The sequence below is a fragment of the Trachurus trachurus genome, assembly GCF_905171665.1.
Source record: "Trachurus trachurus genome assembly, chromosome: 21".
NCBI lineage: Eukaryota > Metazoa > Chordata > Actinopteri > Carangiformes > Carangidae > Trachurus > Trachurus trachurus.
This window is the reverse complement of record NC_139899.1, coordinates 16,575,416-16,595,085: the sequence shown is the minus strand read 5'-3', so window position 1 is coordinate 16,595,085 and position 19,670 is coordinate 16,575,416. Positions and strand designations below refer to the sequence as shown.

At 41.5% G+C, this 19,670-nt stretch overlaps 1 protein-coding gene across 1 annotated transcript; it reads left to right on the top strand.

The window, feature by feature from the left end:
- Positions 1-6,639: 6,639 nt before the first annotated feature.
- Positions 6,640-16,446, top strand: chn1 (chimerin 1; the record flags this gene model as incomplete). Its single annotated transcript, XM_083997440.1, has 7 exons — positions 6,640-6,891; positions 8,181-8,265; positions 11,283-11,456; positions 14,336-14,413; positions 15,140-15,277; positions 15,778-15,883; positions 16,275-16,446. The coding sequence occupies 7 exons, from the start codon at positions 6,640-6,642 to the stop codon at positions 16,444-16,446; spliced, it is 1,005 nt and encodes a 334-aa protein (XP_083853566.1).
- Positions 16,447-19,670: the final 3,224 nt, after the last annotated feature.

The window sequence follows — 19,670 nt, the reverse complement described above, 5'->3', positions numbered from 1 at the left end:
ACCGGGTATGTCTACTTTTTTTTCAATTAGTCATGATTTTTATTCTCTCTCCTCTCCGCATTACTTAGAAATGAGAGTGAGATGCATTTAGACATACATTTCTTTAACCATAAAACTACACTCAGTTCCTCAGAAAGCAGCATGCTTTCAGTTTAAAGTGCACTAATCAAATTATTCATACATCAGCACTTCTAAAATATCTATTAACACCGCCCCCTCCTGGGACTAGTTGGATCACTTCAGCCAGTAAGATAAGCGATGGTGTATAAAAGAAGTCTATCGACTCAGAAACACTGTTCTCATGGGAACGGGGTACAAAACAGATGCTATTCTTCTACAGTGAGTGAAACACAATATGGTCAGCAGTCCACAGGTTGTTGTCCTCTCCAGCCGGAGCAGGCAGCGAACAGATTACTGATCAGAGAGTCAAGCCCTGCTGCTTAGATGTGACTCTTGGCCACCTGTCCACAAACACTGAAAAACGGAGCCACAGGATTGTTACAGTGCAGCTTTATTCTGAAACACACATTTTCTTTCCATTGCTTATGTAGGCTACTGTAAGAAGCACGTACTCATACATGTATTTTCTTGTCTTGTCTTGTGTCTATAGCCTACCCACAGAGAATAGCTGAAGATTAAATTTGAGCATGATTTTTTTTTCTATCATTTTCTTTCTTTTCTTTTTTTACATTTAACCTTTGTGTTATTATTATAGCACTGATTAAATGTGTGTTATGCTCTCCATAGCTTTGCGTTCCTCATCATTGCCAATGTTCACCATAGAGTCAAACACTAGTATGTTGCTACAACAGCCTCTACTCTTGTGTGACACTGGTTGCAGGAATTGGTGTATTTTAGTTCTGCTGGTAATTTCCAGAAGAATTTCCTTGAAATTAAATCTTAAAAGTTTGACTTACAAGATTAGTTATTAATTAATTTAATTTATTTATTGGACATGTTGAACAACAGTTCTATTATGCCTATAATAATCATAATTCTTTCTTTTTTTTAGGAAATTAATTTATTTCTTTTTGGACAAAACTCTATATATATATATATATATATACATATATATCGAAGGACGTGTTTTGACATATATTTGATCTATATACGTTGAAATCTTTTAATCTTCTGTCAGTATTTTTGAAAGAGGACCATAATGCTTTTATTATAACCAACATGACGCTTGACATGACTAAAACACATAATGTAATTGGTATGGTTCAGCTTGCTTTGAGGATTTCTGTCATTTGTGGGTCCTTTGGGTCCAGCTCCAGCTGTGCACCCAGCTGCTTAATCTAGATATTTTCAGGAAGTGTAAATGTTCCTTTGTACATCACTTTCTCATCACTTGAGTCTTATGATTTCTGTGTGATGAGAACAGAGACGACCTTTGACCTGGTGTCTCTTATTGATAAGACCAAAGCTGGTTGTGTAAGAGCTGCATGAAACCTCTCTGTCCTCCAGGAAGCTGCAGGGACTGGCCTTTGTCTCTCCGGGGATGCGGAGGAGGAAGGTACAGTTACATAAGCGTGAAAAAAAATATATGTACTGGAGCTTCTCTAGCCATCAGTGATTACGAGAGCAGCGTGTGATGTTCTGCACCAGATTATTCCCACTGTGGATGCTCACAGGGAGTTTTTCATGAATATGTGAAGCATTAGCACACATCCACAGACAAGCCTGCAGATATTGTGATTTAACTTTTTCCTTTTCTCCTTAATTTGATATCTCTCTTTACTTGCAATAAATACAAAAAGAAAATCTGAAATCTGAAAGTGTGGAAACATTTAACAAGCTTCTATCTGAACCTAGTGAAGTGTCAGGTGAGTGGGGGGAGACTTAAAAGGACAAGTTCAACACTCGAGAGAAATATGCTTCTCTTTCTTTGATATAAATTAAATGTAATGTTTGCACAGAGCCGAAGCCAGCATGTGGTTTACATAGCTTAGGTTAACACTGCTAGCCTGGCTCCTCTTCTAATTAACATGTTGAATCTGTTTAACATCAAAATGTAATATCATCATTGATATAAATCTGGATTTTAAAAATGTGAAATACAGTTTTCATGTCATCACTCTTCCTCACTTTCTCTGAATAGTGCATAAACACAAAACACCACCAACATATTATTGACTGTGTTTATGTTTTATGGGAGTTATGATGATTACAGGTTGTGACTCCAACATCAAAATCCTAAATACGACTGTAAACCTCTGAAAGTTTAGATGTACATTCAGCCTGAAACCACCAAACATTGTTGCTTAATGTCAACCAAGTTCTGCTATTCACGGTAAGACAAAAATATTGTATTGTCAGTGTGTAACTTTTTTTTTTTTTTTCTTTTTTAGCAACAACGCTGTAAAACTCTTTAATTACAGAGACATCTTGAGTCTGAAAGTATGCTGTAGTGTAAACACAGAGATGTTTCCCATGACTATCCATGCTACGACATGCAATATTGGGTTGATGTAGATTTACTCATTTTAGTCTTCGAAAGAAAGGAACTAGTTACTCAAACTGTTGGACTAATCCTTTAAGAATATAGGTAAAGCATTTCAGGCATTAACTAAATCATTCTATCCTGTTATCATCACCCTGTTGCCAAAATAGCTGATGCACAATGAGGCATTCATCAAGCTCCAAACACTGGCATTCACACTGTTGTTGAGGGGGTGAGTGCTCCACACAGAGATAAAGAACCACTCAAGCTTTTTAATTATTCTTCACAACCATTTGTCATTCCATGTAAGACCCAGTCGTTCTTCATAAAAGCAGGTGATTCCCAAGTAGATGGCTGCGTGAAGACCAAATTGTTTCTCAAGATTGGATTAATGGTGGTGTTTACAATCGACTGACTGTAGCCTTATTGGCTTGGATCGTCATTCCACCACTATTTCGTGATTAAAAGTATGCATATGGATTCTTATATTTAAAAGTTAGGTTAGATTTTGTGCAACACTGTTTTGTCTACAACACCAGAATTTGATAAAAGTGTAAAGGCTTTCTATCAAAGTCATGTTGTTTACTGTGAGCGCAGAGTCTGACAGCAGTAATGTGATCACTGATTTGCTTCCATGTCATTGAAGCACTGAGTCACTGCTACATTTGGTACTGTGTATCTGGCATGTTCAGACTGCACTGCTTAAGTCATCCCATGCATCCATTGGGATTCAGGTTCAGTGATGAAATATTCCTCTTTTAAAAGGATTTCAAAGAGCAGACAGGTGGCACTGATTTAACCATGTTCATGCGGGTTTTTATCCCTCTGGAGGAAAAAAAAGGACAAGCTGGGATAAATCCACGCTTAAAATGCTGCTGTGACTATACCTTCACACTGTGCATTGTGTCCCACGCATGCTCTGACCTTGCTGCCTGAATAGCAAACAGTGATAGCAACCGACCATACATCACTGTCAAAGCACAGGCTGTTCTGGCCACATCCAGGTAATCTATCCGTTCCAGTGACTGTGGTGCAATTTGCTCCGTGTTTCCTGCAAGCCAAGCAAAACAGCAACAATTTGCGCCGCATCCTCTGCATATGTGGTATTTTCTGGCAGTGGCGGCTCAACCATATGGAGCCTTTGTCTATCTCTGATTCACTTTGGACTGGGCTTTTGGCTGCCAGGTCCTTAATGAATGATTATGTAATGAAAAAGTATTTTATTCCAATATCCTGCATTTCAAATAGCTAGAAAATGTAAATGAAACAGTTTAAGTGCTATCACAGTACCAACATGCAGGGCAGGATTCAGATTTGTTGTGGTCATTTCACACACTTGACGGCACGTAGCTCTCCTGAAAGTGACCAGTGAGCAGACATCCCACTGACTGACATCACTCCTCTATACTCTTGGTGTTTATCATGAATTCCTCACTCTCGCTCTCATCATCATGCTGTAGTTTCCGCTTACGTAACATTATGTAACAACATGATTTGCAGCTTTGCTAAAGGATGAGTTTGCTTCATGAGGAGCGCTTGGCATTAATTCGAAGCCCTTTAGTTGTTGCGCATAGCACTTCAACTGCAGGTCGTTGCTTTCGCTGTGAATCGTGAATTGGATTATGAGGTTATTTATTTAGCTCAAGTGAAGTGTGTTATGTGAGAGGCTGGGATGGAAGATAGAAATCATAGCCCTGAGAGTTTGCGATCAGATCACAGGATGTTCTCTTAATGGCTCTTATGTCTGTGCTGGGTCAGCTGTGCATTAGAAGAACATTTCATAACGTAACAACCACCCCTCAGAAATAGTCGCCAGAGTCTTCAGCAGCTTAATGGCTTAAAAGGAGGTGGGTGGGAGAGAGGACATAAAGTTTAACCAATGAATGTGAAAGTTTGTGATTGTGCTGGTTTCTGGGTCAAAGCAGAATCAAATTGTTTTATAGCAGAAGCAAATGACTGCATAAATCTTACAATGTGGCAGGATCCAGACACTCAGATAAGCTCAGATTTCCAGGCTGGACACAGAAGGACATTACAGAGATGGAGAAGATACAGCATTGTATACATCCATCCTCAAGAGTCCCGTCTCTGGACATGTTTTTAGGGGGAAACAGGCAAATCAATCAGTGTCAATTAGAGCTGCGTTCAAAGTAAACCACATCCTGGGAGTCAGACGCTCATTCTGCACTTAACAGCGGGAAACTCAGTTACGCTGCAAAAAAACCCTCTAAAGTGCTCAGGGGTCTGAGAGGATGAACCGGTGCATATAAAAGGCTCTTACAGACTTTTATCTATACCACTCTCAGGTACCCTCCTGAGCAGAGACTTTCACTGAGCACGGGAGAGGAGAGCTTCACTGGAAACCTTCATGTCTTTCATGTTTCTGTCAGACACCACAGTTTGGGATGCCATTCTACATAAGTACACTGATCTTCAAAGCCCTTCTCCCGCTCCCCGCCACCGCTCCTGCTCTCATTTTCCATCTACCCCTCTGCTGAGGATGGAGCGAGCAAGAGCTACAACAGTCACTCATTGATTTCCAAAAGGAGAGTGCGTGCAGTCACTTCCTCTCTCCCAGCTGTCTCCCACAGAGGTGAGAACGTCGCACTTTAGCAGCTGAGTCTGAATTATAGGCTCTGAGACGTGGGAGCGTAATCACATTTGACGTGCAGTGTGAATTGCAGGAGCAGGTTGCGGATCCTTTCTCCCACATCACTGTTGCGATGCTATATTTGATACTTCATTTGCATACACACAACACTGTGCTTGCATCAGTCTGAACCTCAAGGAAAATGAACATTCAGACAAAGACTGTAAAGACAACGACAACATCCCAGCCTCCCAATCACACGCCAGCCACAGACACAAGTCGTTTAATTCTTTATTGCATATTTTACCATAAAGGATGGAATAAATTGCAGAGGATGGTGAATATTGATTTATAGCACAAATTATTAAACTACTTTGTTATTGCGTGACATTTAAAATGATTTGAAAATTGATTCACTTGGGGTGTTTACATTATTTACTGATAAGATGTAGAGTCTGTCTCATAAACAAAGGCAATTCAGAGCGTTTCATTTAACCCAGAAAAAAAAAACAAGGGCACAAATACACAAACGTCCTCCTCTCAAACAGAGCATTGGGATTTTAATCTGAGTGTCACATTAAAAATTTCAAAGCTGTTTCTTCATCAATGGTTTGATGAAACACAATCTACCCTCTTTAATTAACAGAGCTCTTCATGTTTCTGTTTCTTTCTTCGTTTTATGTTTTGTTTTTCTTACTTTTTTTTAATCCAAATGCTGCTGAATATGAAATGTATTTTATCTTTATGACAGCCAGAGTATCACTATGTGTAATCGGTGATGTCATATATTGCCTTCATGCTTTTGTGCTCTTGCTCTTTGTGGTCCCAGTCATGACCAGTTTCTGTGGCAACACGATTTTGAAAATAGCTCCTCTCTCCAACGGCCCACTGCTGTCGCAAGTTGTGCAGCCTACTCTTGATGCATGACTCATTCATTGCTCATTATCATCCCACTCTCATTGCATACTATCCAGACCCCCCTCCCCTCGCCTCCCCTCCCTTGCCTGGGTATCTCATGGAGATGGTTGTGTTGTGTGGGGGGCGGGGGAGGTGGCTATACTACAAAGCTGGTGTATCCATGCTGCGATTGGCTGGTGGGGTCCATTTAATCTGCTGTGGCTGCTCCAGGATCCGCCCCCTGTTCCTCCTCCCCCTCGCTCTGACCGCCCTGACAGCATCCGTACACAACACTGTGCTTGCTGTCTCTGTTCCAGGGAGAATATCAGCTCCACACAGGGAGGAGAGGATTAGCGCAGCCACTCAGCTCATCTGCATACACGTTCCCAGAGAACCACATGAGCACCCAGGGCTGCACCTCTTTTGTATAAAACCTGGCACTCCTATCACAGAGGCTCCACTTGATCTACTGTCACTGCTGTGAGAGGATTTAATCAGGACCACTATTTTTTTTTTCTTTTGGACTCTTTTAGATGACTTCTATGATTTTTGTTGTCTGTGATGTCTCTGTTCAACTGGGACGATGCAATTAATATCATTTGATAGAGACTTGCTCTGAGCATCAAGGACTTTTACCCTTGTTTATTTTTTTTGTACTTTTCTTCTGGGTTTGTTCCTTCATCTTGTTTTGGGAAACAGCAGCACCAGCATGCCATCTAGAGAGTCCTACGAGGTTCACAAGGAAGAGAAGTCCCTGGTGCAAAAGGCCAAGCGAGAGGCCAATCAGGAGGATATTCTGGCGGCCGCTCTGGGGATGAGGATGGGGCCACAGAAACCTCCAGCCACTTTCTGGCAGCCACTTAAACTATTCGCCTATTCACAGCTCACCTCACTGGTACGCAGAGCCACGCTGAAGGAGAGCGACCGCACACCAAAATCTGAGAAAGTCCACAACTTCAAGGTGAGACAGAGTCAACTCCAGGAAGTCTTGTCAGCTGTTGCAACTCCAAATTGTTTCTTTTAATTTCATCATGATGTGTGGCCAGAGGGCTGCTTCCAGTGCTTCCCTTGTGGGAGATGGAAGAAGGGGTGGGGTGGGTTGTGTGTGTGTAACTGAGTGGGAGAGAGGGGATGAAAAACAGAACTGTTTTGGTCTGTCCAGTGAGCTTCTATCAAAAGAAAATCTGTTGGGTGGTCTGTGGACCACTGCTGTTAGTTTGAGCACCAGATGGACAGATTAGGCCAGTGGAGAGGGGAAACAGTGGAGGAGTGTATCCCTGTTTGGCTCAGGCTCTCTCTCCTAGTTTGGCTGGTTAATGGGATGGAGAGCAGGGGGTGAAATATTGCCTTCGAGGCTTTCAAACTGCTGATGCTCACTGGTTTATTTCTGTTGCTTTGTTCCCTTGTATTGCTGAATGTTGCATTTCAACATTATAAGAGCCTTCACGATCAAGCAGGAGTGTAGAATAAAGAAATATTTTGATGTATAAATGTACCAAACAGTAATATCTTTGTGTGAAAACATATCTTTTAAATTTAAAACTTTACAAATCAAGCGCTTGGATGGTTTTATCTTAACATTTATGTTCTTCTCTGTAACAATATGTTTGGGCTAAATGGTTTTGTCTTTTTTGTGTGAATTATTTTATATGATGGGGGCTGCTGCTGTTGTACACCAGTACATGTATCAGTTTGATACCTTCATATCAAAACCCTTTTGAATTACCCAAATTAATTTCTTTTAGTCAGTGCAGGTAGCACAGACTGAAGAGATACTGTATGTGCCACATTATAATCCCTCCATGCTGTACACATTAAAAGAAATGGCACATGACAACAACACTGCAGGTGATGAGAGCAGGAACTGGAAGAGGTGTGGAGAGCTTGTTCCCAGAGGCCTCCCTGATTGGCTGTGCTATTGTTAGCTGGTTAAAATTTGGGGGGTTCCCTGACAACCTGCACCTTCACTCAGGTGAAGTGTCAAATCCTGCTGTGCTATGATGGCAAACCCTCCCCTGGTTGCAGTCGCTGCTGCGCCCACCTCAGTATTGTCAGTTTGAGGGTCTGTTTGAACAACAACCCATAATCCTCCTCCTCTGCCTCCTCTAGGGTAGCGGCAGCACCTATGGGCCTGCTGTGGGAGAGGATGGGTTGTTTATGGCGGGAATGGGCGCTGCCACCCGCTGCTCTCCCTGCGTTGGGTCATCGCTCTTCATCACTAATATCTGTCTGTCTCTCTTTCTGTTGTAGGTCCATACGTTTCGAGGGCCTCACTGGTGTGAACACTGTGCCAGCTTCATGTGGGGACTGATGGCACAGGGGGTCAAATGTGCAGGTACATCTTGTTCTAATCTACACAGTGTTATATAAAACTGTCACATCACAGCATCTTGTTACATTCATGGCGCGCAAAGTGGGCATTACTCTATATGGGTTACTTGGTTTTTAGTGCATCTGGAGCTGGATTATTCAGTTGTAATCTAAAATCCCAACAGTAGTTTGTGGATTATGAGTTGTATAACAGAGTGACATTATGGGTCTATAGCCATGATGTAACAGGTACGTATGTTTCTCGATGCTGGGGGTCTTAGTTTTGACCTACTTTTGTCTTCACTGGGGTTGTGGATGTGCTGACAGATCTTTTCAACCAACTCAGTTCAAATTTTTATTCTTTCCTTTTTATTATTCGATTTACAAATGCTGACAAGTTCTTCTCAGCTAATGGTCATACACTTCCTGGCATCATCATGTCATTATTACATTAACATAGGCTGACAGTGTACTTCCATGATTTTGATGGGTAAAACACGAGGTACTATAAATGGAAAAAACACAAAAGCAACAAAACGGTAACTATATTCTCATGCATATGAAAATCTGTGTTGTACTTCTCGGCACTTTGATGAATGCATTATGTCAATATGAGCTACACATTTGAAAAAAAGAAATATTCACAGCCACTCTGTCTAGATATGTATTTACTTTGTGTGATAGATTTAACATACAGGCACTCAGTCCTGTCACTGTTAGGGAAATGGTTCAGTTATATTTACCCATTTGCTTGTCAGATACTGTGATGAGATTTCTGCTCCACTGTAGCTGTTTCTGGATTTCCTCTCCCATCCCAGAATAGTGCGATAATACACTCTGAAGTGTGTCTTCAATGTTTTATTGATGAAACAAAGTGTGTCATAGAAATCTGTGGGAGCTTCGATATCAATTATTTATGTTTTTGATTTTGAAAGCTTACAGAGATTGAAATAAAGGCACATATGATCGGAGCCGGTCTTCATCCACTCATATACAGTACATCCTCATTCCTTCACATTCAGACACAGCTACCAGAATCTAGGGCAGCGAAGTCTCACATGATGCTCAAATTTGCATACCAAAAAAATGTTCTTCCACCCCCTTTTTCCTTTTTGTATGTGTGAACTGTTTTTGGCCGAGTGCCAGAAATCCAGCCTCTGCTTGTGCTTGTTGTGCCACATTTCCTCATCAGAGTGAGCCCCCCCCCCAGCCTCATCCCATCATGCCCATGAAGGAAAACAAAGCTGGCATGTCTCTTTAATGAGGAGCAGGGGCTCGGAGCGTGGGGAAGGAGCTCTGTTTCCACACACATTAAAATTCAGCGGCTTCAACTAAAGAGCTAGGTCACGCAGCTCAACCCCTATTTAACTTAAACACTTGGTAGAAAAACCCAAAACATCTAACACATAAGAGCGGTGGTTTTTGTTTTACGAACCAGTCGGAGAGAGAGACCGGTTTCAACTGGTAACTCGACTTGGTTAGACACGGTGATAATGTGCTGATTAGAAATTAGCAGCCAGCCACCATTAAACCACTTCCCAAAGCCCTTTGGCCAAAACTGATCTGCAGCCTCCTCGCCATAGCAACGCAGACAGAGCTGACGGTGCAGTAAAGCAGCATCCCCTGTCTCCCGGTGTCCCTTGGGCCTATATGCCTCACCCTCACCCACCCCACCTGGGACCCCGGGCCATCAGTGTGCTCCCATGGACACCAGGAGCTCAGCAGACCTGTGTCTGATGACAGGACCGCCTCTATTATACTGCCTGTCTCATATCCTTAAGAGAATCATCTCTTAAGGTAATTACATTTCTGCATCAATGCATATAAATGCAGACTGCATGAATTTCTCAAGGGACCCATATTAATCTAAATATTGTCTGAGGTCCCGCTAAGGCTTAGATTCTTGGCTTTCAATGAGAGACATTTTCAGATTAAAAAGTAGTTAATCTTCTGAGGAAACAAAAACGTTACTTCTTATGTTTTAGAAATCAAAAAAGCACATGGCGTTTGTCAGAAAAAAAAACCCTTTCAGAACTTGGAAGCAGCTCAAAAGATCTAAGAGCTTGAAGAGCTGCCCCATTTTAGTCTGGGAAACTAGGTCTAGTGTAGCCCGCAGCGCCTCAATTGCTGCTTCCACATCCATTGTGTGTGAGCTTGGATATGGAAAAGAATAGAGTGCAGCAGCAGCAGCAGCAGCGGCGCTGATTGTCCCTCCTCCAGGCCACAGTGTTTTCACTGTTCCTCTAATTCCCTCCATGCATCTCCCTTACATCAGAGCTGCAGATTCTCTCTCCCTCTCTCTGTGTGTGCTCTGCTCTCCACGGGCTCCTCTGTTCCCGACAAGGTGAATCCTGCCCTGAAACAGCTGTGCCTCAGGCCCCGGCCACTGTGTCTGAAGACAACACACAATGTGGGGATACTTCCACTGACATCATGACTAATGTGCTATTTAAACACCTAAAGAGACTAATTTAATGTCTGAAAATAAAGAAAAAACGGTCAAATTGGGATTTCCTCACATGGTTACTGCAAAATTATCAAATAATTTTAGCCTGTTATTTAAATAAGAAGTGTTAAAAACAACAAGATTAACATCCTGCCTTCTGGTTCTGGTTCATTGTTGTTTCATTTATAATATATCTGATATTAGTGATAAATAAATGGCTCTCTGGAGGTGACTCTGGGGCTCAAGGTGACTCCAATGCCATGTGTGGTAGAAAGAAAGGAGCTCTCCAGTGGTCTCATGACATTATAGGCAGCAAATATTGATCAAGGGAATTAACACTGCAGTGCAAGCCAAAACACACACAAAAACCATCCAACCAAACTGAAATTAACCTGGTGCCGAATGTGAATTTCCATAATAGCCGTCAGTTGAGAGATAAAACGACTGAACCGTACGAAATCATTCAGTTGACTTTGTTTGCTGGTTGACAAATTTTATAGCGTAAATATGAACTCCGCCTCTCCATTATGACTACTGTTTTTTTTTTAATCCTGCAAAAATTCATGAGCTACACCTGCTGCTTCTCTCTTTTGTAGACTGCGGTCTGAACGTCCACAAACAATGCTCATCACTGGTACCCAACGACTGCAAACCAGACCTGAGACACATCCGAAAAGTCTACAGCTGTGACCTCACGACCCTGGTGCAGGCTTATAACACAGCGCGACCCATGGTGGTGGACATGTGCATACGAGAGATCGAGTCCAGAGGTTAGTTCAGGACATGTGTGTGTGTTTGTGTGTATGTTTGTGTCAAACACCTAGTGAGAAAAATAATCCCCAAGATGAACATGTGATAAATGAAGTTTAAATACCAGCTGAATCAATTTTAAGCTCCAACAACTTTAAAGTTAGACAGTAATTGGCTGAGTGGAGAATTTCCACTGAGGAATGAAATGCTGCAAAGTGGGGAGGGAGGATTATGGAAGTGAAGAAAAGTTTGCTGGCGCAGCGCAGGTGGCGCAAGGTAGCGCAGCCGGTCTAATGCAAGTTTCGACCAGCGCAGCCTAGCGCAAAGTCAGATTGGAAGATTGGCAGATCGTGCTGCGCTGAGATAGGCGTGGCCGCGCAGCAGGGGGAGGCGTCACAGATTCAGCTTGGTGCAGTGGAAGTTTTGTGCGAAAATGTCTCGCCGAGGTTGCGCTGAAAGCTCGCCACCTCCAACCAGGTCTATTCTCAGCGCAGAGCGGAGCGCAGCAGGTGCAGTGGAAGTTTGGCTGACTGACCTGCAGTGCACACACGTCACCAAGACCTCACAGGCAGATCTCCACAGTTCCAGACACATTTCAATGCAATAAATATCCACAATAACCACTATTTAATGCAACTAATGGAATCAACACGTGAATTTATATCTATATAGATTGTCCCGTCACATCTGACGTCAGATCAAAGCAGAGATCAAAGGCTGTCGGCGCGTAATGGAAACTCCACCTGAATTAACACAGCAGGGACGAACTGGCACTGAAAAGCAGCTGTGGATGTCCCAAGCAGGACTGAGGGTGGATGACTGCATGTCGCTGCCGTGTTGAGATACCACTCTGCCCTTGTGATGATCGCTTTATTTATTTATTTACTTATTAATTCATTAGCGCATCAGGCAGCCGTACAGTAATGAAAAACAAAACACAAATCTTCATCTCTCTTAGTCCACCACCACTGCCTCGGTATCAGATAGTCAGTATATAGCCGTATACTCAGCATCTCTATCACAGAAAAAAAAGAGAAAAAAAGAGACGGACAGAGAGAGAGAGAGAGAGAGGAGGACAGAGAGAGAGAGAGAGAGAGAGAGAGCGTCCTTTACGCTGATTTTATCCGTTACGCATGGTGTTTGTTTATGTTGTATTATACCTCTCATCTTGCTTACAGGGTTTGAATAAATGTGAGTTTCTTTATTAGTTTATTAGTTGTTGTTTCTTTCATTGGGCAGGGGTTCTCAGTGTATCAGATCAAACCTGATTAAGGATATTTGTATTATTATTAGTAAACTCATTATTGGTCACTCTGAGCTCGGACCTCCGGGGAAACAGCTGTTTCCTCCGGGGAGAGGTTCGGCCTCTGGCGTCGCTGTCTCCTCCGTCCAGTCCAAGTATAAAATGACAAACTTGCAGCGCGCATCGCCCTCCGCGCAGTTAAAGGTGAGGAGAGGAGCTCATTTGATTGGTGAAGATCTGACTCGGCTGTGTCAAACCCACTCCACGCCTTTCTCTCCTCCTTCTGTCTCCCTCCCGCCCTCTCTCCTCCCTCTTCGCCGTTTGCGCCGGTGGGAGGGACGAGGGGAGGGTTTACGCTGGTCTAAGTCTGACTGCGCGGCCCACGAATCTTGCGAAATGGACCTGGTCCAGCCCCGTTGGCGTGGCGAAGCTGCGCTGCACTTAGACTTCGCTCGGTCAACGAAACTAGGGCCCAAAGTCTTGAAATTCTCGACATTTTGCTCTATAGCTTCAATTTCAACTTCAAATTTATTTTGAACATTTGGGTGTTAACTCTCTCTTTTATAATTCCTTTTCATTTAACTGACAAAATGCAACCTAATGACCTGATAAAGGTCTGATCAATTTGCTCAAGATGGATTGATTATCTATAATTCTGAAGTTTAAAATGGTGTTGGACTTAACCCAATCCAATTTTGGCACTTATTTTACATTACATAAATTTGAAATCTGAAAATGACCAATTAAACAACTGAATATTGATTGAATACTAATTTGATAAAATCTACAAAGTAACGCTAAATAACGTTTTTTTCTTTGAGAAATTTTGCAGAAGGTCATTTAAACGTCATAAAATCCGAAAATTGTGAAAGGAAAGCATTTTAAACTATTAATAAAGTAGAATTTAAATACCAATTATTGATTACATGTAATTTAAACCAATTTAAACCAAAACATTACTGCCTTCTTTGCTTCCATAATTACATACTCTCAGTTTTATTATGACTCCTTGAAAACCATTCATTATCAACATTTTTAGCTGGAGAAAGAAAGCCTTTCATACGATGCCTTTAAAATGCAAGTTAATGGCTCTTGGTTATAGCCCTTGTTGTAAAATATCTTTCCTTTGATTTTACAGTCAGTGATCTACATTAGAAACTACAGACGTTGAGATTGAGGTGTTAAAAGTCAGACTGCATTACTAACTAACTAATGTATTATTTTTTTCTTGGGGTGGTGGGGGGTAGTGGGGGGTGTACTGTTGACTGGGAGGACTGATGAGTGTGGTGGTAATTGTAAACCTGTAATGAGGAATACATTACTCCGTTTCCTGCTGCCTTTGTTGATTGTGTTTCGGTTAAATCATTCAACTATGTAGGAAACTCATTGCTCCCTTATTGTCTCCCCTCTAACGTACATCTGTAGCTAAGTTTGATTTATGTCTTTATTATTTTACCCAGTGATGCAGAAAACTGTTTGCATCTGCCCATGTCGTTCCATTGTGTGACACTGTGGACATTAATTTCTTATGCATATTTAAGAGTGTTTAATGGTGTTTCCTAAATTACCCACGGCGACATGTGCAGGTGAATTTTTCCACATTACTTGTGACAGCCGTGACAACGTCTGAAAGGTTGTTTATGTTTGTTCCTGAAGGGCTGAAGTCTGAAGGCCTCTACAGAGTGTCGGGATTCAGTGATTCAGTGGAAGAAGTCAAGACGACATTTGACAAAGGTACGCCCTCCTTGTTTTATGGATTTCTGTCAGCGTACAACATGACAATTGACGTTGCGTGCTTACATATGTTTGCATAAGACGCACAGAACATTTCAGATTAATGAGAAAGTGACACATTAGTGAAGGATTAGTGTCCATCTGGGAGAGCAGATCCTATGCTGACATGTCCCTCTCACGCAGGGCTTCACAGTGTGGGCAGAGACCGGGGGACCTGAGGGGATACTAACCATGGATTGTACTCTCTCTGCTTTAAACAAAGCTGTAAAAAAAACTCTTCTGCTGTGTTGGGATTCAGTAGTATAGACTTAGTGAGAATGAGCCTGTCTTGGTCCAGCTCAGTGTGAATTTTAACTGTAAGAAAAACCCTGCAGCAGTCAGCTGAACTCTTAGCCAGATCCGCATGTGGGGGATCATCCATGACAGAGTGTCATTCCAGCTCACAGCACTGTGATGTTCAGTCTGCCAGCACAAGTAGGCCATGGCCCGCTCTGGAACGCATGCATAACCGAGGGAAAGTCAGAATAAAACAGGCCAGGCGGATGATAGCAGCTACTTTGCAAAAAAATAGAGCGAGAGTAGTTTTTTTCCCCACTCACTGTAACACAATCTCTTTATTCTTCAATTCACACTGTGATGTGAAAGTGCTGATGTGGGACATTTTTTTTTACAGTATGGCTATTTTTCTTCTTCTTGTCTCTTTTATTCCATCACGCGTCCTCACAGATGGCGAGAAGGCAGACATCTCAGTGAACGCCTATGAAGACATCAATATCATCACGGGTGCGCTGAAACTGTACCTCAGGGATTTGCCCGTCCCCATCATCTCGTATGACGCTTACCCCAGGTTCATCGAGGCTGCAAGTACGTCACAACTACACAGATTAGTTCACAACAAACCTCAGTCACTATTAAACTTTATGTCAAACTTTATAGTCATACTGGATCACTGTACGTGGCTGGTTGTTGTGATTGTGTTTTTCCTCCTGGAGCTATCCACCACAACCTCAATAATTAAGAGCTACCATTTTATGGTATATTGAGTGAAAAGAGACACAGCATTATTTACAAAACACAGTCAATGAGTTTCTAAACTCTGTAAAGTGTTCAACTCTCATTGTGCAACTAATTTGTGTCCCAAACTTGGATAAAAGAAAAAGACAAAAGAGAAAACTGTACATTAAACAGCACAGGGTTAATTTGCATAAACTATATCAAACTGCACGCCCTCCTCAGACTTCCTCTCAGAGACTAATGGCTTTTATTACCCCACAGGAAATAAGTACATTGATTCCTGTTTGTGTCCTACTGAGGTCAGACAGTTTTCTGGCCACTCTAACAGCACAATCCTCTCTGTTTCCCAGAGCTCACAGACCCAGAAAAGAAACTGGAAGCTTTCCGCGAGGCCCTGGCTCTGCTGCCGCCATCGCACTGCGAAACTCTCAAGTACCTCATGGCACACTTGAAAAGGTAAGCAGTCTGGTCAGACGCTTTAAGAACAAAGGGACTGTGTGAAAGTTATTACAAGGAGGGATTTCAGAAGAAGTGGTTGTTCATGTGTTTTCTGCTAGCACAGAAGACCTTAGTGGTACTCAAAGTATTGAATATGCAGGAAACAGGGCCCATCAATTATTTATCTTACCAATGAGTGAACTGCTGTGCAATTTGGTGGTTCAAATTATAACTATAGTGTTGACTTTGAGATATGATCAGGAGTGAGGTATGAGTGACTATGTTACAATGTTTCTCTTTGAGCAAATAAAACAGGACTTCTCAACAATAACTTTCCCTGCAGTCTCTAAAACACTTTCATTTCCAGAGTGTAGCCTACATCTAATCTAACTCTAACACCTATTTGCAGGGTAACACAGAATGAAAAATTCAACCTCATGAACGCAGAGAACCTCGCCATTGTTTTTGGACCCACCCTCATGCGTGCACCAAACCTGGACGCCATAACAGCGCTCAATGACATCCGCTACCAGAGACAAGTGGTGGAGGTGCTCATTAAAAAGGAAGACGTGCTCTTCTGAACACAGATCTGGACTTCTCTACAGTTCTCTAGTCATTCTTTTGTGTAAAGACTCGATTGACTGTTTGTATTACCTTTATTGATACATTTTTTTAAATGCCCTGTGTATGGACTAGTGCTGACCTAACATCTGTCCTCCCCTGTAGTGGGTGTGGATGATGAACCTGACACTTGTGCGTACTCTATGTCTCCCCATTTTTGTCGGGGGATTTTCGGAAACTGACAGGCCAGCATGCATGGTGCGAGGTCTTTGTTGCTTTGTAGTCGTAACCCAGCATGTGTTAAACATTGTGTAACGCTGTGATTTTGCTTTGGTCTGTTCTTTAGAAGTTATAGTCCACATTCCCAGCTGCCTGCTGCGCAGTTATTACCGTGAAACATTGTATAGCTGGATGTAAAAAAAATAATAATAAGCTACTGATTTTTCGGGGGTAATTTTTATGATGCTGTATTTTTTTATCTTCTCAACAGTTTTTATGTAACCTGCAGTTCTTAGTTGAATGAGCCTCTCCTGTTAAAGTGTACACACTGGTGCATTTGCCTGACCGTAACATTTTTATTGTGTTATAAAACAGCAGCATTATTTGTGAATTTAATTTTTTACCGTAATGTTTTTGTACACAACTTGTGCATGATCACTTTAATTTATTAAACCTTACTCTGAGAAATCAAATGCTTTATGACTCTTGTGAATTGCCATAATAATAATAAATAAAAAAACTATTTCTAATAAAAGCAGTAACCATGTTACAGCCATTAAGGTTAGGCTACGATTCCAATTTTCATTTTCGTTTACTCCTGTTTTTGGTCTCCACCGACTCTCACCGGATCTTCAGCACCACCATGATCCCCAGACGGATTATTGCTTCAGCTAATGCTATCAGTGGCGAAAGCAGTTATCTTCACATCCCAAGTCTCCATTTATAAATCTAGGTATTTCAAAGGTTTCCCGTTTACCACTGTTACACCGTTACCAGCAATATAAGCCTTTTAACCATAGATATATAAGAAGACTATGACTCACCCAACGCTGCTGCCAAATGACACGGTGTCGCCACATGGCCGCCATCTTGCGTCGGTCCGCTCGCTCCCTCAAAGCATTTTGCCCATAGGTAGAACTTTCTCAGTTTTTTGACATTTTTTTAAACGGTTAAGTTTGTTATGAACGTCAGAAATGCAGTTACTACTACTACTACTACTACTACTACTAATACTATACTGCATAGGCTACTAAAAATTACAATTGATTTTAATCATGTAATTTTCTATAAAAGTATTATGCAAATAGTTGATGTAATAGATAATATACGGTCAAGATTTCAATGAGTTATGAGTAGTTTTGGCAGATGACTGGATCACCCAATTTAGTCAGACCAGGTGGACCGATTCAAGATGGCTGCCTGTTAGTTACGTCTGCACCCCTTTGCATTTAACTGATCTACTGTTTGGCTTCACTCTGGAAATCGCTGAACCTGGTTACTGCAGTTTGTGTAATGCCATCATAGCGGCAGCAGCAGCAGCAGCGGTGAGTCTCTACATTTCACTATCATGCAAGCCAACCCTACCGATTTAATTATGTGTTTGTTCTTGATTGATTATTTGGTCATATCAACACCAGCAAGCATGGCCCCAATGTGAGTGTATCCCTGTGAATGATCAAATGATCTTGCAACTGAATTGGATTCGTTTACGTTCATTTGTGACTGAGAGTGCACCTGAGCTGAGAAATGAATGGATCTTCCCAGGAAGCCTAATTTAGTTCAATGAAACATTAATTATTTTGAGCACAACACTAGATATCTTGTATTTTCCTGTGAACATCTGCATCTGGAAACAAATGTGAGAATGAACCAAAACAGTATAAAGCTACCAGCCAAACAAACAATAGCTACAATGAGCTTAAAGAATTTAAAAAGCAGCTTCACATTTCAGATATTTTCAGTCTCTGTTCCTATTTTTTAAAAAGAGCTTTGTCCCTTGAATGACATAGTGTTGTCCAGCAAATATTTATTCCTTTGCGTCTGGCAATATTTATTTAGACATTTGCTATTTTGTAAACCATGAAAAGACCAAAATCAATCAATCCTTTTGACTGCAGCCTGAGCTATCACTGTACAACTGCACAATGCACCAGGTGACATGTTCCATAATTACCATCAACTTCCCCGTAGTAGTTTATTTTGAGTTAGCCCCACATACACTGCCCTCCTGCCATAAATACTCAACAGAGCAAATATGTGTTAATCCACCACTAAAAATAGTCTTCAACAAATGCACCCTTCGCTCCTGTTTGAATAATGTTTGCTACAAGCTACTATACCCAGGTGAAAAAAATATATCAGGCTACATTTGTGACCCACTTTTAAAGATTTTTGTCTTCAGTGTGGGAGAGCTCTAAAACAGAAATGTAAACTGTAGCTTTTGGTCTTTTATTTTTACTATAAGTAAAATAGAGCAACATTTAGTTTGGGGCTCCAAAATAACTATGACATATACTGATGGTCCTTCATTCTGTATATTCAGAATGACAGGTTGTGCCTAAAAGCCACGTCATGTGACTGTACATAAAGCCCCTCTAACAACACATCAGTCACCCTGATTCACTGTGAGATTAAAACTGATCACACAATACCTAAGGCCACAACACTCTTGCACAGGGGGAGGCTGTTAATTACTGGATATAAGTGTAAACAATGTCACATGAAATTTATGCACTCTATGTTTAATTACCCAATGGTTATGTATTTCCAAGCAATTTCCAAGAACCAGCCATGCACAGCCATCGGTTCCTTATTACACGATGCTGTTTAAACTCAATTTAAGTTGTTTGGGTTGTATGTTTATCATATACCATGTTTTTATGTTAAATCATATTTTTTGTCAGCAGCGAATGTGGACATATGAGCATCTAAACTGGATTATTATGGACAGCTTCACATTCAGCCACCGCCACGTTTATGTTTTTGTGCCTCAATCTCCTCCCACAAAGCATCTTAGAAGCAATCACTGCTTGACACTCAATCACTTGGGTTTTGTGACCACATCACACTGAGTTAATATAAGCCGAATTCAGTCCCGTCTGCGGTGATTGTGTGGCAAAATTGGATTTTCATCCAACCGTTTAGCCTCCCCTGCCATTATCAGCAATTTTAAATATATCATACCTTCATCTACATTATGTATTGACTGTGAAAGGAGGTAAACCATACCAATAATGCTATCAAG